Here is a 26,567-nt window from a genome sequence, read left to right on the forward strand (position 1 = left end):
TCCGATGTAATGGAGTTAACAAAAGGTTTAAAAGTTGTCATATATCTTCACTACTACAACATTAAGTATACGTGATTGAATAATTACAATTTTTCAAACCTCATGTTCCTTGATAAATCTCTTGTTACTACGCATAACAATACACTATTTCATTAATGAAACGATTATTTCCCTTTAAGTATATGGAGTATGTTAAATCTGAGAATTTGTCACTTGTGTACATGAGACATTGGCGCCGAGTATCACTATTAACCGTTATGTCCTCCCCATTTTAAAACAAATCAAGAAAATAAAGCAAAGCCTTCAATAACATTTTCTCCAGTACTTTCAAAATGAAAGCACAGAAGGCGCTGAATTTGTTTGGGTCTCAGAATGTCAGAAAGGTGAAGGTTGTGAGATTATAAACCAATTTGTTTGTAAAGTGTCGCCAAATTCTGTTTCCAGTGTTATTACTAAAGTTAATTGGCTATAAGACTAATTGCAACACTGATATTCAATTCAATCTTTATTTGGCTTAATCAATTAAAAAAACAAACAAAAAAAACATGAGTTGCCTTAACTGGGATTTGAACTCCGGACCTCTTGCGTGTAAACCCCTCGACCACGGGGAGTTATAAGATAAGAGCACGAAGAATACCATATTATTCTTAATTAGAGTTTGTAACCCTTATTAGTTTCGATATATTTTGTTCACGGTAAACCTGATGTTTAACAATGAAGTAAATAATCAAGGAGGTGAATATAAGCATGTATATCTATAAGAATAACACAATAATAGAAATTTTCTACCAATCGGGAACTATTTTTTCGTTACGAAAATTAATGCGCCTGTCATTTGACAATCTTTACGCAGTGATCTCCCCTTAATTTTTCGGCGTTAATGTACATATAAAGGGAAGTAACCGCTTCGAGGAGTTTGGACTACTTTCGGCATTTGCAAATAAGAACATCAGGGTCTGAAATTTCGCTACCATTATTTGTTTGGTCTGACGACCCAAAGAAAATCTGCGTAAAAAGCTATGTTATTATTTTGATGATAAAGAAGTTCATTACACACAATTTATTCAACCGACATTGTAAATAAGTTAACACATAACCAGACATCGGAGTTCAGAAAATTTATATAAAATTTTATGTATGTTTGTTATATGTTTCTAAACGATATGGTTTTGTTTAGTTTATGTGTTGTTCTGTTTTGTAATGTACATTATTTTGTCTCAATGGTTTCATAATAATTATCACGTTATCATCATGTAACAAAGTACAATATACAACTTAGTTTTGAAAACAAATTTGGCATGAGTTTCATCATTAACGATATAAACGTAAGTTCAAACGGTAATATTTGAAAACTTTTCATATAAATGTAAACCAGTGACTCTCCAAATTTAGAATTCATAAAACTCTTGTGAAGAAATGATAAAATTGTGAAATCCATTCGACAATATCTTACCATGTTTTCAAAGTAGTATTTATGTTCTCGATTTAGAAACCATGTACATATATAGAAATAATTACAATTATCATTTCCATTTATCCCATCTCTTCATGTACTTTGAAGTAAGTGCAATACATGATTTTGATATTATTTATTTATACAGAAAAATATTGATTTATCCATCGTCTGCTTAATTGTGCAGCTCATACATTTTGCTGCTTGTCAATTTTTACACACCAAAGTTGAATTATTTATTTGATGTGCTATCATTAAAAAATACTTGGCGCTAGCAGCCGGCAAATTGGTCCAATAAATGTGATGTAAAACCTGAAGTATTGCAGATCGATTAATAATATAAATTGTTCGTTTTAATGCACCGTTTTTTCAAGTCTGGTTAAAAGAGGGTATTTGCTATGTTATACACTCCGTAATAATAATTAAACTTTAGAATAGTTATATTGGTATCTCAATTGTACTGATGATGCCAAACTGTCAGGTTATTTTACCTTAATTCAAATTTTTTTATATCAAAATGTGCATTTTACATAAATGAGCCGCGTCACGACAAAACCAACATAATGCGTTTGCGACCAGCATGGATCCAGACCAGCCTGTGCATCGCATCCGCGCAGTCTAATCAGGATCCATGCTGTTCGCTATCAGTTTTTCTACTTGTAATATGGTTTGTAAGCGAACAGCATGGATCCTGATCAGACTGCGCGGATGCGCAGGCTGGTCTGGATCCATGCTGGTCGCAAACGCATTACGTTGGTTTTGTCGTGTCGGCTCAAATGTGGTATGATGGATTATCGTTATCATATAATCCATTGCTGATATCTAACGGAATATTTTGCAGTATACAGGTTTATAAGGATGACAAACAGAGAATACTATGCCAGTGTCTGATATCAGGCAAGGCAAAGAAAAAAAAGGGCGAGGATCTGCCGAGCCCTTCATTTTTTGTGCTAAACCTGATAAATTTAATAATATCAGACACTTGTTGGTATTATATTTATCATATTTTCAATATATGTATGCATTTTTCTTTATATTTCAAATGAAACAACCTCTCGAGTTCATGTTGCGCGCAGTAATATGCTGATATGAAATAGTCCAAAAATGTCTTTAGACAGATGTAAGAGAAACTATAATCTTCAGAACTTCTGTTTGTTTCAAAGTTTATCAGTTTAATATTTTCAAACTAGTAACGTATATCCATTCTCTTTATTTTAGTTCAATATGTATTGATGAGTTGTCTGCTACATTTAAAGCTGATGGTGACTGATGTAATTAAATTGATCAGGCCTGCACTTTATCAACAGAAATCAATGTAATGGTATAATAAAACTTACATCAAACCATGCAGCTTTTATTTAGAAGTTGTTTGTCTATAGATTATCAATTATATTTGAGCCGTGCCATGACAAAACCAACATAATGGGTTTGCGACCAGCATGGATCCAGACCAGTCTGTGCATCCGAGCAGTCTGATCAGGATCCATGCTGTTCGCTTACAAACCCTAATACAAGTAGAGTAACTGGTAGCGAACATCATGGATCCTGATCAGACTTCGCGGATGCGCAGGCTGGTCTGGATCCATGCTGGTCGCAAAGCCACTATGTTGGTTTTGTCGTGACGCGGCTCATTTGTTTTTTGTTTGTATTTACATCACATGAATTCTCATTGCAATGATGATATACTGAAAATGATTACAGGAAAATATTTTGCTGAATGCAAGTACACTGTGAACAAGTATTTGTTAATCGTGCGAACATCATTATGATAGTTTTAAAATATCTATATACACGAAGAAAAAATATTTCAACGAAATTTATGTAATTGTTTTCTTTAACCCATTTACAACATAAACGTGTAAAGATGTACATATCATAATGTGATTTATTATGTTAATTTGAAATACAATGTACATACTAAAACAAAGATTCAACTATAGGACCATGTCAATTCTTAAGTTATAAGAAACATTATTTCTCAGTGACATAATAAGTTTAGTACATATTTCAGAATGCTATTTTAAAGAAAGTATTTTTAATCATAATAATTATATAAATGTCACAACTATTGTTCATATATTATTGTACCACTTTTTTATTTTAACATAGACTAACGCAAAGTTCTCAGTTATAAAGTTCTAATTTTAAAGAATTTGATTTTCGTTTATTCAAGACAAATGAATAATGTTACAACAAAAATAGTCAGCTACTCTATGGTAGTAAATTTTAGTTCTATTGTAAAAAAAAGAAATACATAACAACCTTACTAAGAAATCCAATGATTCATTGAGCTTTTGATTGCGTTTTTATAAAGAATAAATCGATGGCATTTACATAAATAGAAGATAGGTCTTTCCGAAAGTCATATACACAATATAATAGATGAATATGTTAATTTAAATTTCATAGAAAACACAAGACTGCTGTTTTTTATTCTTGTAAAGCATTTCTAAAGTTCTGATTTTATTTGCCATGTCCTAATGATTGAATTAATGGAATCATCACTGATTAAACAATCACTATAGAATTGGAATTGAGAGTAACGCATATTCAAGTAAAATGCAAACAAATATAATTGTAATAAATCCTAGCTTTTCAGTGCAAATGATTGATTGTGTCAAATAATCTATTAAATTTGTCTGGCACCCTTTGTCTCTGTCGATCATTTATAGACAACCTTTGGTCACGGTTGTAGTTTGGTTGTGAACATTGGAAATTTTTTCATACCAGATGCCGTTGTTTAGGCGTCTGCTACAACGCACATGTAAAACAATACACATTTATGAGCTCGTAACGAAGTTTGTGTACTTATTTGATGAGTATGGTACATTCAGTCTCTCCGAGTTTCATTTCAACCTTAATACGTCATCATATAAAACGTTATTCGATTCTAAACAGTATTTGTTGCTCATTGATTCTAAATTAGTCACATCTGCTTTTCAAAGGATGTTGTTCAGTATACTGCTTATAAAACTCAGTATTTCTTTTCATAATATCAAGGCATGGCCCAAGAAGTCTCTCAAATGATTCTCTTTCGAGGAAAGCAACTTTGATATCACCCACGGCGTAAACATTTGCTGATCTGGGTTGATTTTCTATTAAAGCAAGCTCTCCAAAATATTTGCCCTTAGAGTGTTGACCTAATTCTTCTTCTACTCCGTCAGGATTTATGATTGTGACCCGTATTACTCCTTTCTCTAGGAAAAACATTCCGTCTGCCTCGTCACCTTGTTGAATGATACACACTCCATCTTTAAAAGTTTTTGACATTAATGCGTCTGCTAGATTTGACCTTTCATAATGCTCAAGAGATTTTAAAATTGGAACATTTTCAAGAAGTTCTTCGTACATTTTCCTTTTCTTGAATGCACTTTTAAGAACGATTCGTCTAAAGGAATTTCTATCCATTGCCCAAAGTGAGCCTTTTGTGACAGCCATAACAGATGCCGACCTTGGCATATTATACAAAAGAGCTAGCTCACCAAAGCTTCCTTTGTCTTCAAATGTATGGACCTTCTTCTCCTCACCATTTACATTTACACTGACGTCATATTTTCCAGAGTCAATGACGTAGAAATTGTCACCGTCATCGCCTTGCCTTATAACAAAATCCCCTGGATTTACAACCGTTTCGAACATTGCATCTAAGACATCTTGCATTTGTTCTGGCTCTAGAGCTCGGAATAACAAAATACCACTTACAGCCTGAAAAAGTAAAAAACAGTAATTTGCAACCAAGTTGAACCAAAGCGATGAAATTTTGATAAATAGTGATAATAAAGCAAATATAATATTTTTTTCGTATTAATTATAATATATCATATTTAAACATTACCGCGTAAATTATAATAAAAACTTGCAAACGAAATATACAAAGGGATCAAGCCTGTTCTGAATGGCTCTGTTGATGCTTTTTTAACACGATTACATTTTTTTAAAAATTGTAACAATTCATGATTGAATTATTGGAGAGGCCATCAGATCTCCCTACAGTGTTGAGAATTATTGCCGACGGTATTTTTGTAGAATCAATTTGAAGTTAATGAATCTGATTTAAAGCCTTAATCATTAAAACCAGTTTACAAAAAAAAAAATCTGCGCATGTTCTTCTTCAAAATATGACTTTTCTAAAACGAAAGATTTTAACATCGAGGTGAACGAATCTGTAAAAGGAAAAATCAGAAAAACTCATTTAAGTTACATTTAACACTACGAACAGTGGTTTATTCCGTTTTTAATCCTTTTAAGAGCTTAAATTGATAATGGCTTACTGAATACTGAGTTTTACTATTTCATGTTTCGAAGAAAAAAGACAGTTAGCACTATAGCTACAATATCACCAAACACTTTTATATGACCGAGTGAATCGTGTACAGACAATTTTGCTGCTCAACACTTTGCCGATTGTTCCTAATTAATGTTTATCCGGACGCTGACGGAATTAGCCGATGTTGCTATTGTTCGCAGATGCAATTCGACCAATCAGAAATTCTTACTTTCCCGCCATTTGAACAATTAAACACTGCAAGAAGACCTCTCGCACGCTTCGTTTAAAAGATGCAGTCTTAGCGTTACGAAAGAGTAAATAGGAAACGCAGTAATATGGATATTTGAGTCAAAATCTCGGAGGAACAAAAGAAAATAAAAAATACGAAAAATCGTGCTTAAAACCGAGTTCAATGAAAACATTTAAGTACACAATGCTTTTAAATAATCAGACACTAAAAATTTGATTAAGAATGCAAAATCAAAAAGACAAGTAAGTCTTTAAGAATTTTGATTATAAATATGTCCTATGAATAACGAAAAAAAAAATAAAAATAAAAAAAAATAAAAAAAAAAAAAATAAATAAAATAAATAAAAAAAATAAATAAAAACCTTGATAATTATGAGAAAAAAACATACTACATGTATATGTATACCGGCTCAATAATGACAAAGTTATATATTGTACAAAACTTTTGCATTCATATCATTAGGAGATAATGTGTTAAGCTTATGAATCCAGTATGATTCTTGTAATAAGCGTTCCATATCATCGGTGACATTCTATAGGCATAAATTTAAAATCCTTAATACAATGATTGGTTTTATTAAAGTGTGTAGCGACATTGGCCGAAAATAACGGATCGGAAAAATTGTTGATATCAAACCTATGGCTATTCATGCGTTTAGACACTTGTTGCTTCGTTTGACCAACATATTGCTCTTTACATTTATCACAAGTGACAAGATATATAACATTTTTCGTAGAACAATCAGTATTGTTATTTACATGATAATTCTTACTAGTACTTATTAGTACTACTAAATATATTGCTTTCAAAAATGGAGCTGCAATGTGTACATCTACTTCTATTACATTTGGATGAACTTTTCGCATTTTTGTTATTAGACCTAATATTAGAATTAACGAGAATGTCTTTTAGATTTTTAGGTCTTTTAAATGCAACCAAAGGTTTACTTTCATGAAGCTTTTGCACAAAGTTTTTATTCCCGCGTTAACGTCACGTTCTGTTTAGCGTATAGTTAAACGGACGTTGCGTCATTTGTCATTTGTTATTTTATAAACGTCAATTTTTTTCTGAAGAAGACTTCGCATTGTCGTTATTTTACTTTGAGAAGTTTAGTTAACATTTTTTTTGAGAAGTTTAGAATAATACCTTTTACTTAACCTGCATTGTTTTTGTAAATGTTACAATATTATTATGTAGAAATTTACAATTATGAAAGAAAATTACTTTACAATAGGAGTTTAAAAAATGCATAGGATGTACTGCTGTTAAAGATATATTAAGATCATCTTTGGGTGAAATGATTTTATTTGCAGGAATTTAATAAAATCTAGTCAATTCTTACTTAATTTGTCTAATTTGATTAATGCAAAAACTATGTTACCGGTCAAATTAAGTTGGTCCCTTTTTAAAAATACAGGAAATTGTGTCAACGTTAGAGTTTTCAGTATAACCTATCTTTAAACAACTATTTTGGATACGGAATAGATACATTCATGTCTTTTTTAATAATAATGACAAAACTGTAATACTTGATCAAATTTACATTCATTTAAACTTAAATGTTCCTTTTATTGATTTTTTATGTGACCAATTCACATATAAATTTGTTCGTTTAATGAGCTGTAGAATACAAATTAAATTTTAAATGATGTCAAAAATCATTTTTGTCAGAAGATTTAGTTTGAAGGTGAATTATAATACCTAGAATTTTGTAGGGCCGTTGAAGTCGAATAATTTGAGTTTTGTAGAGATAAGCTCAAAATAACGCGCGTCTCCAAGCAATGTTTATACATATGTCATGGTAAACGTGCATTTATTCCATAATAATCCGATAAATATCCAGTGTGGATTTGATTAAATGAAAGGAACATCATAATAATTTTTGTACTATTAATATTGCTGTCTCTGTAAGATTTATAACTTGCCAAGTATTAAAAAAATACAAAAATTGGTAGAAGAGGGGAAAAAATACATTTTAAACTGACAAAAGTAAATAAAAACAAATTACTAATGGCAGTTATTCTGTTATCTTTAATGCTATAACACTCACATATTATAACGGAATTATCAGAAGAAAACTAATAGTTCAAAGTGACGGTATTTTCAATTGAGCGTTTTAAACCTCTCAGATGGTAACACCCAAACACTGAGTCAATTCCTTAAACGCTTACCTCAGTCAAACGATCCCTTTGTTCATCTGTCTTAGCATGAATTGTTTTTTCTTCATCATCATCGTCTTCTTCCGGGTCATACCTTTCAGCAGACACTGATTGTCGTCTACCGTACCGATTTAATCGCTGACATTTCGGCTTGAAGTTATCTTTGTCAGGCTCAGATGCTTCCTCGTCGTCGTCAACAATGACATACATAGGGACAGCTTTAGGTCGTCGATTTTCTCTTACCTTCGTGAAATATCCAACAGCAAAATCATAGATATCCGCTGGCCTATCACGTAACACGGAAACCGTAAAATCCCGAAGGAGATCACCTAATCCGTCAGGTATTTCCAGGTTCATCTTTATGACACCTTAATTCCAGTTTTGATTAATCCGAAAAATATTTAAAAGCTTGGATATAAAGCACAGTTAGATATAATGATGAGTATGTTCGATGTATAATTGAAGTAAAACTTTCAGTAAATCGTGACAAAAATAATCTAAAAGATGATTTTCAATATGAATTTCATTGGCATCATAAATCACTGAATTTTTATATACCGTCGCTACTTGGATCAGTTTTCCTTTTCAAAGCTCAAATAATATTCTCATATTTCCTTCAATAAATTAATGAGAATAGTAATGGAATCCCTTTATTCTCCTTTAATTCCGCTATTTCCAATGCACAGGTTTACGTTACAAATGTCTAAACGATCCTTTTTAAAGAATCTAATAAAATAATATTTCCATAGAAATCACGAGTCTTTACGTCATAACATATCTACGAGGCTGTTTCACCTACATCAAAGTCACATCTGATAGCGTATGCAAGCGGAAAATTCTCCTTGCTGCGAGTATTTATTTTCAATCCTTTTCTATCGAAGAACAAAATAATTACAACAGGGTCCTAATTATTTTGTTAACTTGCCTATATCGATGAAAAGATCGGACACACGTTTTGATAGTAGTTCGCACTACTATTTAGATAAAATGAACGGGTTTTATCATAGCTTTGTAAAGAATTCTTTCACAAGCTATCGATCAGATTTAATTGTTATTGCTTCTATCAATTATGCAGCTCACACAATCAATCTATTCATGTAACATTATTTCCAAACAATCACTTCTTTTTAATTCAGAAGCAGCAACGTTCACACTAGATTCTCATTACAATTTGAGTTTCACAGAGTTTGTTCCGCAGCCTCTTTCGTGATATCGACCTTTATAAAATCGATGTGATGAAACTGCAGTTAAAGGAGCATCATGGCACTCAAACAAGATTAATGCCTACAAGAGTAATCAGGTAATTATCAGAACACACTCATTTTTCACAGTCAGGTTTAAGACAACCTTAAATAAAGATGGTAAAAGTTTTTGATTTTTATGTTGTTGTGTTGTGTTTTTGTAGTTGTTTTAATAGTATTGTTTGCCTTTAAATGATTAATTCCGTTTGCCTAGACTGTAAAGTTCAACGCATCAGTTCTTGTAGAAACGTTTAAATTCACACAGTTATAATTGCTTTCATAAATTCCCCAAACGAAGTAACATTTCCACATAAATTCAAAGGTTTTCCATTTGTTCCAGCCGTGAAAAGGTTTATAATTACTTTACTTCCTGTTTTACTCCACTTCAAAGTTGAAGAACGCCTTGCCCGTACGTCTAAACGTTATCTGAAAATAAATAAAGCGAAATTATGTTTATACTAAATGCTTGCCATGTATACTGTATGCCGTCTGTTTCAAGCCACGGTGGTTCTGTTGTTTTATGAGGTATTATTTCGTCTTCATCAATAATTGAGAACGTATTTCCAGAGAGAAAAGCGAGATAAAATTTGTATCCATCTACCAGTATCAGTGAAACGTCTCGCTAAATCAATATTATCATAGAATAATTCTATGATACTTTATACATTAAAATTTGTCAATAACTAGTTAAATTGTATCATGGTATATCTGATATAAAAACATCAATGCTATACATGGTATACGGCCATATATCGAATAGAGGAGTAAATGATTTCATTGGTAAAAGTGGCAACTAAATTGATTGTTGTTCTAACAGTTAAGCAGAATGTTCGAGTCACAAACAGAAATACATTTGTACATTTGTTAAGAGAACATATATTGTGCAATATCGATAGGTAAACTGTCGTTGTTTTTTTTAATAAAAATCATTCTAGTTTGAGTCCACAAATACAGATATGATACACATGATACAGTGTAACTGCACAATGTATTAATTACTTCCCGTAATTAAAAAGATAAAATAAAAAAAAAATAATCATAATAAAATAAAATAATAAAATGAAATTATAAACCCCCACCCCAACAAAATAAAATAAAATAAAACACCCCCTCCCCCCAAAAAGGGAGAAAAACAACACAAAAACACCCCTCCCACACACACAAACTACAACATACAACAAAATAATAAAAACAAATAATAATAAAAATAAATAAATATAAAGAATTAAAAATAAAATAAACCCGAAAAGACCTCCAAACAAACAAAGACTTCTATTTACATATTGAAGCGATCTTAATCTGAAAAATATTTAAATTTCTCGAAACTTAACATGTCTTTAAGTAGTGTCAAATGTGTTTTCTCCGTGTCGTATCTATTTCACATTCACATAAAAATCTAAACTTTCAACAGATTGTATTAAATTACACAAGATATATTTCAGATATAAACTTTATATTTTAAAAGAGAATTAGAAACGTAGCACATGCTATACATTATTTACAAGCAGATCAAATCACCGTAATGAAGACATATAGACCGTTAGAGGGAAACATGAAAGTAAACGAAAAACTACAAAATGTTAAAATAAATTATGTGATAAAATCCTAGAGGAATTTGTTCCAATTTTTGAAACTGTTTACATGAAACATTTGTTGTTATTTTTGAATACTTCATCATGGATTTTTGGCGTTTATATTAACCAGGTCTTCCTGATCTAAGTAACTTTATTGAATTTATTGTATCTATATTCAGCTAAAACACTTATATTCACCTTAAAGTAGTCGTGCGTGTTGTTCCTTGAATAAAATAATAATAAATATATTATTTAAAAGTATTAAAGCAGCATGCCTCCAGATAACATGCTAATGTTCATGAACATTTTTGAAAATGTATTTAAAAGTGAAATATTGTTAAACAAACAAAAGAAAAATATCAACACATTGCAAACGGCACTTACAATCAACGTAAATCATAAAAAGGTGGTCAAAATATGACAAAATAGCCCTAACTCTTTACTGGATAACTATGCGAGAGTCACGCAATAGCAATATGGTGATAAAAACAGCAACATTAGTCATTAATGGCACAAAACATGTAAATAATTACTTAAATCTTTTTTACTTTCCACAAAATCTAATTACATTTATCTCAAGTTTAATAATCTTGAACTACTATAGCTGGGGGCATGCAGCTTTATTGGTGCGTTGAGGAGCGATTGTGAACTGAACTTTTGTCATTTATTTAGTTTAATCACATTCATTTTGGCTATAATTATAATGAAGGTCTAAATCTTATTTACGACACTCTCGATTAATTTTCCTGAACCTAACCAGTACCGGAGTTATATAGGACATGGCAGTGACCTCAAGAGGGCTTGATCCCGCGATCCTAGGATTGCGACGCAAATACCCCAATTACACGGTCACCGCTCCCTTTCCTACACCCTCTGTCTTTCATTTTCAAGGCTTTCAAATAAATATTAACTTACGTTTTTTTATCACAAATACTTGAAAACAAAAGCGAAAACCTACCACCAACCTTCCCTGTAAAGCATTTTTTTCTAAATCTTTAAAAAATATATAAAATATATATGAATGGATATATCTTCCGATCATTCTTCACCTCCCGCTCATAAGAATACTATTACCAACAATACCAACATACAAATTATAAATCAATAATTCAAGAAGCAATTGTACAAATAAAAGTAATAAATTCTATTACGGCATATATCATGCAATTACGTTAAGTGCTAGTATAAAACTATCATCTACAAATGTATTTCCTAAGTTTTTGCTATATAAAAGACATCAACAGTATTGCTAGAAACAAAGCATTATACTTCCTTTAATAATTTACAGATGAACATGCAATATTAAATTTCATTAATCATAATAATAATGAAGTTACGCCTGACTGTAATACTTTATCTTTGACAAAGACCGCTTTTACATTCTTTCAGTCTTTAAAAGCTCAGGGACAAAATAGAAAGACGAAGGAGGAATAATGTTCTTCAAACACTGCTAAAGCGTGATGATGTACTCCTTTATAATAATCAGAAAGCTTTTCAAATATAGGCGTTAGTAACAAAGTTAATGTTGTCACATGACACTCACGTGGGAATATGATCAATACCTTGAAGTGCGGTTGCTAATGTTTGTTGTAAAACAAAAACCAAAAATATGATAGTAAAATAATAAAAAAAATGCTCAGGCTAAAATCATGTCTATGAGACAATAGTGACAAATCTGAATGTTTTATCTAAAATTAAACATAGTCCTTGTTATGTAGAAACTATATACTAAAAATACCAGGTAAAAAACGAAACTCACTTTCGATGTTGTTCCCTTAATTTTTGTACCGGTGTATTAAATACAGACTTGTATAATAGTGAAAAACCGCAAAGTTTAAAATATTGATAAAGAAATCAATGTGGTAAGGACTTATACAGGGGCCTCTGTGGCCGACAAGTTAGAGTCGCTGATATCAAATCATTCGCCTCACACAGCCGTGGGTTTGAATCCGACTTGGATTATTTTATGCAATCAGCAATCCCGCTAGCTCATAGGAGGTGAGCCTTTACCCCGCTGAGCTTCTTAAATGGATTTTTCTAGCGTTCGTTAAAAGTGTACAATATATTTTGATGATACCAATATAAAACTTTGAAGCCGGTAAAATAAAACAATCAAGGTGATCCTGAACATCTGTCAACCAACAGTTTAGAGCTTAGTTAGATTGCACAGATGTGCAGACTGTCCTATCATTATATTGGTGGCAAAGACTTATCATTTAGTTCCAACAGGGTTTACAAATATCGAAGTAATTGAAACAATCAAATTACAATAATTTAAAATGCTTGTTTTAAATAATTCACTTCAATGTAATTTAAGGTTTCTTGCTCATAGAAAGAAAATAAAAGACAGTCGTAAAGCTCTAGGTTAAGTATTGTTTTGACTTAAATACACTCCAAGTGAACGCATTGCTATTCTGTTTCATTAATCGTGGAAGAAAAACGTTTTATATCTGTCAGCATTTAATCCGCTTTGTCATACATGATTTATGCATTCCTTTGATCTTTAAAGACTCTGTGACAGCGTTTATAGAAAAAAACCCGATGCATTTCAAAGGTAATGACAAGGTATCTTAGTGATTGTAACAGTACAAATTTACATACTAACGTGTTCAAACAATACTACTAGTATTTCCGCAAACTTTCCAATAACTGTTGTAGATCATGTTTCAAATAACAGAGACATAATGCTGTCACCTGAAACTCTCTTGGGAATCTTACAAAAGCAATTCTGGAACTTGTCAGTGTCACTAAATATCACACAATTAAACATAACACCACACCGTAAACAGCAAATCACTGAAAAATTAACAATTTCTATGGTTGTTGTGGGTGAAAGAATCAATAACGTGTTGCACATATGAGCTTATTTACACTTTATATAGGATCAAATCAAATGACCAAGTTATAGAGACGTTATTTACCAGCTGAGATCATCTTGTTATAACTATAGTGACTACAGTCATACCGCCATCGATGTCCTTGATAGAAGTTTGTTTGGAAAGGTGGAAAGGGGAATAACTTTTGTGAAAAAACATAAATATAAAAGAAATAGTCTGTGGTGAAAAAAGAAAACATTGTAGTAATAGATTTTAAACTTCCAAAATTTAAATTAAAGCTGTAAACAGGTAATAATAACCTTGGATCTTGCAAATATACTTAGCAAACACGAGCGGTTAAGACAGGGGCATTACTATGTCCAAATACGATTAGTTTTGACTGTGTACCTTGTGACTTTTTATTTATATTCTAAGTTTCAAGTTACGGTATTATCTGATCTGATTTTACATGTATATTTGAGTACATGTTAAAATTTAAATCTTTTTATATAAAAAATGGGTATACCCTTTAATTACAATAAATGGTTGTAGAAATTTGTCAGATGAATTTACTTGTGATTTTTAATATTCATTTTAAGTTAATACTTGCCCGATTTCAGAGAAATGACACTAAATGTCAATTAAAACGCTTTTGTAAGAATAATAAGTAAGACATAACTATGTCAAAAAGCAATACAAGGCAATGACATTTGATTTATTGATCCTTTTCTGCATTTCTATATACATATTGTTCAATAGATTAGCCGATATATTGTCTGAGTTAAGGTAACATTTATTTCGGGACGTTTTCTAAGTAAACAGAGCTAAAAATAGTTATAAACAATTGAACTTAAAATAATCTAAATCAATTTAATTTTACAGCTGAATCTGGAAACGTAAAACATGATTTTTGAACGTCATTCTGTTACAACATAAAATAAATAAAACTATAAAACTTGTTTTATTGCCAACATTACGTCATTTCTGTTAGCATCTGTTCATTTAATGGCATATTATATTTAGATTTTTAACCAATATTGTTAATTTACTTTTTTGGTTGAAGCAATTTCAGACAAAATTGAGAAAATCAAGCTCGATTGATTTAAGACAATCCGTAACATGGTAAAAGCTAATTTATTAAAATATTGGAAATAATTGTAAAAATAAACAGAAAGCTCGTCATGAATGTAATTGAAACGGCTCCATTTTTATTTCAAACCAGAATTATATTGAAAAGTGAATACAATAATCAGTAATTGATATTAAGCACTTTCACGTCGAACTTACCTATAAAAATCTCAGCAAAATATAAATAGAATGTTTCATTGTCTTTGTGACGTTTATTTGCCGAGAACAAAACGGTCATAATAATCAATTATCAATAATCAATGATCAAGTTGAGTTATAAACAAGCTCCATTGTCTTGCATTAAGCGAAGCAATGGTGTTTAATAGAAATCAAAACCTTAATGGACAGCAAAAAATATGTCCGATTATATCGGCATTTCATAAAGTTACTTCAATAGAAATATATTTATATATGTACTTTATTGTTTTCAAGTATGATTTCATCATATGAAAAACGTGAATACATGTACATGTGTGAAAGGAAGTCAGTGCTCGACATTTTAAATTTGTATTTCATAGAAAACATAGCAGAGATGAACTTAATAGAAAGCTAACACTTACAGAAAGTTACAGCACTTACTTTTTTGTTTGATGTCTCTTTGATGTAGTTACTTTTTGATATTTGATGTTGATAATGTTGCATTTTTAAGAATCCGCGATGCAATTTCCGGAGGAAAATGGTGGGGGAGATTTGTGTAAGCGCTAGAAATCTGGATTAAAAGTAAAATGAGCTAATTTATCAAAATCCTTCTTAGGTAAACATACATAAATGTTTTTTTATTCTTTGTAGATCTTTTAAGGGTTGTTGTTGTTGTTATATAGTAACTATATACAAATTGTTCTGCACGATATTTTCGTGCATCAACAAACAGTTTCAGAATTCTTTATAAAGTATAGAAAGGCACTTCAAATCACTCAAGGATATTGCATTGCCTTTTTTCCATTCCTGTCATCCCGACAAATTGACCAAGTACAGTGGTTCTTATTAAGGGGAAATTTATAAATAAATAAATGATGAAAATATATTTTTTATTGTTTTTAACAAGCGATTTGTTTTCAATTAGGAATTATGAGTGGAGAAGAGGCAAAGTAAGTTTCATGATTCTTGTTTGAAATTATTTGTACTAAAAGCAATGCCAGTCCTAGTTATGTCTTGTTGTTTAATATGCTAAATAGACTTTAAAGGGAATTAATACTTTATTTTTGTTTGTGCAAGCAAATTAGAAAATGATTATTATAAAAAACGTCTATGTTTATATTTTAAAACACAGTGTATATGTTTATAAAGCAACGCTTTCTCGGGATACATAACTCACAGTATATAAAATATTTATGAAATTCATTTTCATTCTACTCAAATTTCCTAAATGTTGTAATTGTCAAAATACACGAAAGTAAGGACACACTTAGCATAATAAAAACTATTCAGTATAATGGTTTTTCTTGTAGACTTTACCTTTGACTAAAGGGTGAGTAAGATGATAATATTGTTTATTTTATGCTTTTCAGTGGATTACTGATTTATCCGTGAAAATTATATTTGGTAATTTCACAGTGAAAATTATCAAAATATAATTTCACTCTTTTCAATGACGAAACTACTTTTTTAAGATTTTCCCCATGTGGCACCTCAATTTTATTTTTGCTGACAATTCTGACAATGTCAGGCTGTTTAAAGAAAAAGCAAAGCTGAAATTGTTAAATTACTTAAATGTCAAAGAAATAAAAAGAAGAAACCTTACTTCTATTCATTCAAATTCCAATCGCCTAATTTCGTCTCTAAATTTTTTTGTTTCATTTTTACAGTCTGAAAAATACATTCCTTCCCCATGCAAAACTGCTCTTGATGACATTTGGGCATATTAAAGTATCCTACGAGCAATAACTGCCGTATGCTTTATGAAAAATTGAAAAGCATGGACAGCCATAACTCGAAGAATAAGTAAAGAAAACCCAGCGTTCTTGAGCAAGTTTCCAAGTTTTTCCATTTTCCTAGCTCCTTTTCTGAATGTTTTCACATCTGTCAACACTTATTTTTTGTCTGTTACAATCATCAAATAAGTTTTTCTTTCTTTTAAAAATGTGTATGACTGAAATAACAAATCCAAATTATATCCTCTGAATCTACACTAATTATTTTCCTCCCATGAAATACACAACTTTAAAAAAATGGCGTGCCGCTTACAATTTACAAAGACCAGGTCTAATATAAATTCGCAGTAAGTAACAGAAATATGGGATGGATGGTTGGACTTTTTCTCCTACAAGAATTGTTTGTTTTATTATTAAAACAAAGTGAGATCATTCATATTTTTTTTTGATAAATGAAATAAATATCACCGTCATGTTTAATGTTGATTGCGACTTATTTTTCAGCTCAAGACTTCTTTTTTTTAATGCAGAAATTCTGAAAAATGGGGGCTCTCAATGGGGGAAACAGTTTTAATATTAACGTTAAAATTATGGAAATTTCGTTTTAACTTGTTTTTTAAGCATAAAATAAAAAGAAAATTTGTCTGTTTGTTGTGTAAGATGTAATTTTATTTCATCTCGTGAACTTTAAAAACAGTATTCTCACTCGTGGCTACGCCACTCGTGAGAATACTGTTTTTAAAGCCCACTCGATGAAATAAAATTTCATCTTACACACAAACAAACAAATATCCTCTATATATTTAAAGTAATATTGTCTTGGATCGATGACCCCTATACTTTAAGTGTTGAGGATTAAATACCGAAAAGGCCGGTGCCGGGGGGGGTGGCAAACGCTGCACGTTACATAATCTCTCTTGAACAGACTCATTTACACTGTCTGCAATTTCCCCCATTTACTATCAAAATTGTTTTCATTGCTGAATTTCTTTATTTCAGTCTTAGTACTCTTAGCTTATATACTCCATTTAAGAAAACTTCTATTTGAGGATATGGCATACTTGTGTTCTTAAAACGGTGCTAAAATGATGTTCTCTTTCTGTAATTTTGCAGGCAAGGAACATGATAAGAAACGGGTATTATCGATAATAAAATAATATAGTTTAGTATTGTAGTAAACCCGTATATAAAGCGGCGGAAAATAAAATGATGTTACTTACAGAAATAATGTCTAGTTACTTATGTAATACTTTTCACAACTATAAGATTGAATTGATACTCCTCAAGAGAAAATTAAGCGTTCCATTATTTTCACACGTGATGACATTCAAATGATCACGGCACATGATTGGATAAATCTAGGGATTGTCTTTCTCTATAAATGTTCTTTACATCGAATGTTCAAGAAAATAAAACAAAACAAAAAACAAACAAGATTTAGGTACATCAGGTAAATCATTTGCCCAATAAATACATTACTTTTGGCATTTACATTTTAAGACTATATGCATTAAAGAAGTATAACAAAGATACAAAATATATAGCAAAATATTTTTGTATTTGTTTTGGGTAAATTTGAAAATAAGATTATATAAATCAAGTACATTTATAAACAGATCATTTATAAACCTCAAAGGTCTACTTACGGATTTAGCAATTTTTGTCAAGCAAAGTCCCATAAAGGTTGAGGGAACGCATTTCACATAAATGCTCTTGTTAGGCGAATAACAATAAATATTGAAAATAATAAAAAAATTATCCAGAGTATTTCAGTTAATAAATTGTAGAACCCTTTGATTTTTGTTTTATATTTGTAACAAATATAAATGATAACTATTTTTACAGAGATGCAGTGAAGTAACTGGTAATGCAAACGTTATTAACTTAGTCTAACCCATTGTTTGTACTGCGTTGAAAGCTAAAAAAAGTACCTTGGAAAGCTTATTAAAAGTATCGGGTGCAACATACTTGCTAGGTCAAAATGAGGTATGTGACATGGACAAATAAATGTGTAAAGGTTAAAGTCCAGAATCAAATGTCACAGAGAAATAACGGCTTGCTCGAGGATCGGACAAGCGACTCCTGCACTTTTAATTCGATGCTCTCTTTATTGAGCCAACTTGCTTTCAAACTGCTATGAAACACACAAAATATTTGAGATAAATTTTCTATATAGAGAGTCAGTCACTATTTATTTCAGTCTCTGCTTGTCTCATTTAAAATCAAGAAAAACTTTCGTTGGAATTTCAAGAAACCGACATGCCTGAAATCAAAAGACTAGAATCAATATTTGCTCACTTAAGCAAACGTTTCAACCATTGAATGACAAATAATGTCATTGAAATTGATAGCTAAAACGAAACAAATCACTTTTTGCAATTATTGACAAAAGCTAATTGAGTAAACATAATACAAGCAAGTGGATATTCATCCCCAGTCCCAGTAGAACTAATGAATAATTGATGAAAATAAACCAACTAATGGGTATTCGTATATGTTTCTCAGTTCTTGATAATAGCACAATAGAATGCTTAATAGAATTACGATTGGAAACTAAAATAGCACTCTAACAGTGCATGTTTTTATGTACATTTAGTAACATGCATCGAAAGTTTACTCATTATGATTGGATTAAATCTCTTTCAACACATAAGCAACATAAAGTTTATAGGTATAATCTCAAAACATTAGAATGAAACAAGGAAACTATTAAGAATGTAAATGCTTTTAATATATTACAGCTTCCCATTTTCGCAATATTTAGATAAATGTCTCTTTTTCAAACAGGATTTACAATCCCTGAAGACTGGTTACATATAAAATGCTTTATACTTTAAAAATTAACCTCTGACAGTCATGAACTGACTTATATTTGAAATATTAGAATATCATGACTGTCTGAACTACTGGTACGGTACTCTTAGTAACCTTTTGAGTAAATTATTAAACAAATTCAGCATTGCTAAATTCGTCTGCAGATACAGTTTGTGGTTCACTTATTATTTTTGTTAACAAATGGGAATAAAAAACAAGAAAGCAAACATTTGAATACAGACTTTCGAATGATATTTTGCAGTTTGAAATGTAACACTACTTAAAAAAACCTGCATAACAAAATTAAGTAACTGAGTTCAGCTGTTTCTAGGTTATGCATATTTGATCATTCATTGACTAACGACTCCATTGTGTATAGGTTAGTGCTTATAAGTAGGCATTTACAAAATTGAATTTGCCGAGAACGATGCAGCAGTTCGATCTATTTAATTTGGTGTATGCCCCCTAGTTTACACTTATACCAATTTAGTGTTTGAAATTATATCGATTTACTGGACTGATTCATAATAAATCAAATTATTAAAGTAAATGTGTTACGATTCATTTGAAATACTGCAAACCTGTTACACAGAAAATAATTTCAAGCATTAGATAGGAATAAAACATGTGGTACCCTATGTTTCATTGGAATTGTATAGTAATATTGTATGTTTGCGCTATATTTTCATATAATTTTATTATTAATTCCTTTCATTAGTGACGTGAGGACAATTGTGAACATGTTACCTAAAATCGGATGTGGAAGGTAGCTTGAACGTACCACTACCCTACTGGAATAAGCTCAAACTGGGCAAAAAAGGGCCACAGAATTAACCTCAACTTTGCTAGGTGTCGACTAATAATATTCAAAATATACTTATGATTAAGTCTCTAACATAATTAATATATAAAACGGCTTAGTGTAAGAAAAAGTACTCTATACTTTCCTTCCTTTCCTACGTAAAAAGGAAACATTACAGTAACTGCAAAAGCTGTATCAAAACGCATAAGACTTACACTTTATCCCTAAGTCATTTCGTACTTATTGGTATAAATAAGTCAAAACCTAGTGACGATCCTACGTTTAAAAAAAAAACAAAAAAAAACTAAAAAACTATACATGTAACAAAAGTAATTTGCCGTGGAACAATTGCCATTAATTAAGTGATATACCATATATGAAGCTCTTGTATAACCATTCATAGAATAAAGGGTATTTTTATCAATAGAAAACAAATTTCTAAAGTTTTAGTCAGTTATATAGCTCTTATTAGCTATGCAAGTTATAACCTTGAAATTTCTCACAGAACAGCATTAAATTCGTATGACCCTTCACCTAATAACACCTCGAACAAAATAAGTTTTATCAATGTTTTAATTTGAACATACTATAATTACTGAGAACAACAACCTAATGTAGGCGTTTCAATATTGCCGTTTCAATATTTCAATATCAGCATGTGATTCTACAAGTTGCTATATATTTCACTGATTCCTTATTAATATATTTATTGAGTGACAAGAATAGCAAATATTGCATATAAAACAATGATACGGTTTTGTATTGCTTTGAAAGAGAATATTTTTTTTGACAATAACTTTATTTCTTTCAAATCGTCAGTAATAAATGATGTAAAATTAAGTAATTTCCTTTTGAATCTCAAAACATGAAAGATTCTGAATTGCAAGAGATAACTTTAATATAGACTGGCTATCGTATAACAACAATATACGGATGGTAATGTAGCGTGGAGTAAAAACATTTTTGCGTGATAAGACGTGTTAAAAATCACATTTTAAGTCTTTTAACATCAGTATCTAAATTATTAGTTTCAATAGACCTATTTATCTTGATAATGTGTCTTTTCTTTCTTGTCTTTTATCTACACTAAAATAATGTCCCTATGTAACAAAATATATCACTGTAAAAGTTAGTTATCAACGAAAGTAGAACATTGTAATGACTGTTTTAAGATGAAACTTTTCTCTTAAACGATTTGCAGCATGCTAGGGTTCCGTTATCGATGAAGGAAACCTACGAAAACAACAATATCCAATGTTGTGTTTTTCTGTTGCACATGGCTTTGGATCACATACGGCAAACTAATGAATACATCGCAATATCATTAAAAGTACATTGAAATTGTTAATGTAGAGGATTGTATGAATATATATCTTGGAGCATCACTCATTAATTATTAGAGCTTACATGCAACATTGATCAGATAACCATTATCTAAAAGTGCTACATGTGTAAAATGATTTTGGAATGATATTGAAAAATGAAAATAAAATATTATTCTCAATCAAATTATTATGAAGATACATGTTTACCATATAGTTGAAGACTTTCAAAAACATAAGAAAATTAGAAATATATCGACAGTACAATGGTTATATTATTTCGCCGACGCTTCTGACTATTAAATAACTAATTTCCAATAATGATTATTTTAGTATATAATTATAGAAGGCTTGATAACAATGAGTAAAGTAAAACAGTTTCGGAATAATCAAGTAAATGAAATATTCACTGCAATTTAAAAATCAAAATGACACACAAAGCATTCTTACCGATCAGAAATGTTTATTTTAATCTTTACAAAGTATTTTAATATACCATTTTCTTCGATTTGATAATACATGAAAGAAAAATGTCGCAGTTTTTTTTATTTCATCCGTACATTTCTTTTGAAATTCACACACATGGCAACTTGATTTAAACAGAGCAATATCTTTATCAAAATAACAACATGAGATAAATATTGGGTTATGTATTAGATTAACTTAATATCGTAATGTCTGTAGATAAATGTGTTTTTATATAAAGAACGTTATTGAGATAACACATGTTAGCCGTAAAAAAAAAATATATATAAACCAAATAATGAAAATTAAGTGCTAGTATAAACTATCATCTACAAATGTATTTCCTAAGTTTTTGCTATATAAAAGACATCAGTAGTATTGTTAGAAACAAAGCATTATACTTCCTTTAATAATTTACAGATGAACATGCAATATTAAATTTCATTAATCATAATCATGATAAAAATGAAGTAACGCCTGACTGTAATACATTATCTTTGTCAAAGACCGCTTTTACATTCTTTCAGTCTATAAAAGCTCAGGGACAAAATAGAAAAACGAAGGAGGAATAATATTCTTCAAACATATATTAAATTTCAAGTAACAAAGTTAATGTTGTCACATGACACTCACGTGGGAATATGATTAATACCTTGAAGTGAGGTGGCTAATCTTTGTTGTAAAACAAAACCAAAAATATGATTATAATAGAATAATAAAACAATGCTCAGGCTAAAATCATGTCTATGAGACAATGGTGAGAAATCTGAATGTTTTATCTAAAATTAAACATAGTCAATGTTATGTAATAACTATAGACAAAAAATACCAGGTAAAAACGCAAATCACTTTCGATGTTGTTCCCCTGATATTTATACCCGTGTATTTAATACAGAATTGCATAATAGTGAAAAATCGAAAAGCTTAAAATATAAATAAAGAAGTCAATGTATAAGAACTAATACAGGGGCTTCTGTGGTCGACTTGTTAGAGTCGCTGACATAAAATTATCCGCCTCTCGCAGCTGTGAGTTCGAATCTGTCATGGACTTGGGTTATGTTATGCAATGAAGCTAACCCGCTAGCTAACAGGAGATAAGCCTTAACCCCGCTGAATTTCTTAAATCGAATTTTCTTGCGTCCGTTAACAGTGTACAATATATTTTGTGGAAAGCAAGATGAAATTTTGAAGCCGGTAAAATAAAACAATCAAAGCGATCCTGAACATATGACAACCAACATTTTAGAGCTTAGTTAGCTTGCACATGTGTGCGGACTGTCCTATCGTTATATTGGTGGCAAAGACTTATCACTTTCAGTTCCAACAGGGTTTACAAATATCGAAGTAAATGAAACAATCAAATTACAATAACGTTAAATGCTTGTTTTAAATAGTTCACTTTAAAATATGAATTTAAGGTTTCTGGCTCATAGAATGAAAATAAAACACAGTCGTTAAGCTCAAGGTTAAGTATTATTTTGACTTTAATTCACTCAAAGTGAACGCATTGCTATTCTGTTTCATTAATCGTGGAAGAAAAACGTTTTATATCTGTCAGCATTTTATCCGCTTTGTCATACTTGATTTATGCATTCCTTTGATCTTTAAAGACTCTGTGACAACGTTTATAGAAAACGACAGATGCATTTCAAAGGTAATGACAAGGTATCTTAGTGATTGTAACAGTACAAATTCACATACTAACGTGTTCAAACAATTCTACTAGTATTTCCACAAACTTTCCAAAAGCTGTTGTAGATCATGTTTCAAATAACAGAGACATAATGCTGTCACCTGAACCTCTCTTGGGAATCTTACAAAAGCAATTCTGGAACTTGTCAGTGTCACTAAATATCACACAATTAAACATAACACCACACCGTAAACAGCAAATCACTGAAAAATTAACAATTTCTATGGTTGTTGTGGGTGAAAGAATCAATAACGTGTTGCACATATGAGCTTATTTACACTTTATATTGGATCAACTCAAATGACCAAGTTATAGAGACGTTATTTACCAGCTGAGACTATCTTGTTATAACTATAGTGACTACAGTCATACCACCATCGATGTCCTTGATAGAAGTTTGTTTGGATAGGCGGAAAGGGGAATAAATTTTGCGGACAAAAAACATAAATATAAGAGAAATCGTCTGTGGTGAAAAGAATAAAATCACTGTACATGAAATAGTAGTAATAGCTTAATCAAGTTTCAAACAGGTAATAATAACATTGGATTGTGCAAATATAGCAGTTAGGAAAGGGACAATTCATTTGTTATCTTCTTTGTGACATTCTATCATCTTAATTCAAGTAAATATCTGATTTTTTTTTCAAAAATATTAAAGTACATGATTATATTTTAAATCTTTTCTAGATGAAAAATAGGTATACCGTAAAATACAATAAATGGTTGTTGAAATTTGTCAGATGAATTTACTTGTGATTTTTAATAATCATTTAAAGTTAATACCTGCCCGATTTCAGTGAAATGGCACTAAATGTCAATTAAAACGCTTTCGTAAGCATAATAAGTAAGGCATAACTATGTCAAAAAGCAATACAACGCAATGACATTTGATTTATTGATCCTTTTCTGCATTTCTATATACATATTGTTCAATTGATTAGCCGATGTATTGTCTGAGTTAAGGTAACATTTATTTCGGGACGTTTTCTAAGTAAACAGAGCTAAAAATAGCTATAAACAAATGAACTTTAAATAATCTAAATCAATTTAATTTTACAGCTGAATCTGGAAACGTAAAACATGATTACTGAACGTCATTCTGTTACAACATAAAATAAATAAAACTATAAAACTTGTTTTATTGCCAACATTACGTCATGTCTGTTAGCATCTGTTCAGTTAATGGCATATTATATTTAGATTTTTAACCAATATTGTTAATCTACTTCTTTAGTTGAACTAACTTCAGACAAAATTGAGAAAATCAAGCTCAATTGATTTAAAACAATCCGTAACATGGTAAAAGCTAATTAATTAAAATATTGGAAATAATTGTAAAAATAAACAGAAAGCTAGTCATGAATGTAATTGAAACGACTCCATTTTTATTTCATTGAAAGTAAATACAATAATCAGTAATTGATCTTAAGCACTTTCACGTCGAACTAACCTATAAAAATCTCAGCAACATATAAATAGAATGTTTCATTGTCTATGTGACGTTTATTTGCCGAGAACAAAACGTCATCATAATCAATTATAAATAATCAATGATCAAGTTGAGTATAAAACAAGCTCCATTGCGAAGCAATGGCGTTACCTGCGCTTTAATAGAAATCAAAACCTTATGGACAGCATAAATATGTCCGATTATATCGTCATTTCATAAAGTTACTCCAATAGAAATTTATCCGAGATTCAGCAATGTCTAAATATAATTTACTTGAATGATAAAGTATACGCTCTTAATGTAGGTTCTTTTATATCAATATTGCTAACAGGACGCAATGTCGGACAAAGGCAAAATATACTTCATAGAAAACATATCAAAACGTCGTGAATTATTCTGAAACCATATCAAAGCAACATGAACTATTCTAAAACACAATCATGGTATGAAGAACTATTTTCAAACAAGATCAAAGCATTCTAAGAGGCGAGTAAGGTCATATACAGCAAATAACGAATTTCAACCACATTGTGAAAATACAGCTCTTGTAAAAGTAAAATATATCTGGACTGAATTAATATTATTTATTTATAGAAAAAGAAGGTGCGTCGAATAATTTATTGTTTTCAAGTCTGAATACATGTGAATACGTGAATACATGAACATGTTTGAAGGGAAATCAGTTCTTGACATTTTAAAATTATATTTCATAGAAAGCATAGCAGACGCTCTTTGAATACGGTGAACTTAAATAAAAGCTAACACTTGCAGAAACTTACAGCACCTACTTTTTTGTTTGATGTCTCTTTGATGTAGTTACTTTTTGAGATTTGAGGTTGATAATGTTGCATTTTTAAGAATTTGCGATGCAATTTCCGGGTGAAAATGGTGGGGGAGATTTGAGTAAGCGCTAGAAATCTGGATTAAAAGTAAAATGGTGGGGGAGATTTGAGTAAGCGCTAGAAATCTAGATTAAAAGTAAGATGATCTAATTTATTATAATAAGAATAATACCGTCGAGAAAACAAGAATATTTATCGCATGTAAGATAAATTTGAATGAATTTTTAAAACGATTTTCAAAATCCTCCTTAGGTAAACATACATAAATGTTTTTTTTATTCTTTGTATATCTTTTAAGGGTTGTTGTTGTTGTTAAATAGCAACTATATACAAATTGTTTTGCACGATATTTTCGTGCATCAACAAACAATTTCAGAATTCTTTATAAAGTATGGAAAGGCACTTCAAATCACTCGAGG

The 26,567-nt window shown here is 30.6% G+C and overlaps 1 protein-coding gene across 2 annotated transcripts in view; it reads right to left on the bottom strand.

The window, feature by feature from the left end:
* Positions 1-3,320: 3,320 nt before the first annotated feature.
* The window catches only part of LOC132755752 (cAMP-dependent protein kinase type II regulatory subunit-like), a 54,508-nt gene continuing 31,261 nt past the window's right edge, over positions 3,321-26,567 (bottom strand). For both annotated transcript variants that reach the window (XM_060746665.1, XM_060746666.1), the window contains exons 2-3: positions 8,143-9,797; positions 3,321-5,158 (exon numbers count right to left, since the gene is read on the bottom strand). In XM_060746665.1, the coding sequence (XP_060602648.1) occupies positions 4,376-5,158; positions 8,143-8,487 (1,128 nt within the window). In that variant the 5' untranslated portion in view covers positions 8,488-9,797 and the 3' untranslated portion in view covers positions 3,321-4,375. The remainder of the gene's footprint in view (positions 5,159-8,142; positions 9,798-26,567) is intronic.

This window comes from Ruditapes philippinarum, unplaced genomic scaffold, assembly GCF_026571515.1.
Source record: "Ruditapes philippinarum isolate M1 unplaced genomic scaffold, ASM2657151v2 ctg2881_1_1_1_1, whole genome shotgun sequence".
NCBI classification, from domain to species: Eukaryota; Metazoa; Mollusca; class Bivalvia; order Venerida; family Veneridae; genus Ruditapes; species Ruditapes philippinarum.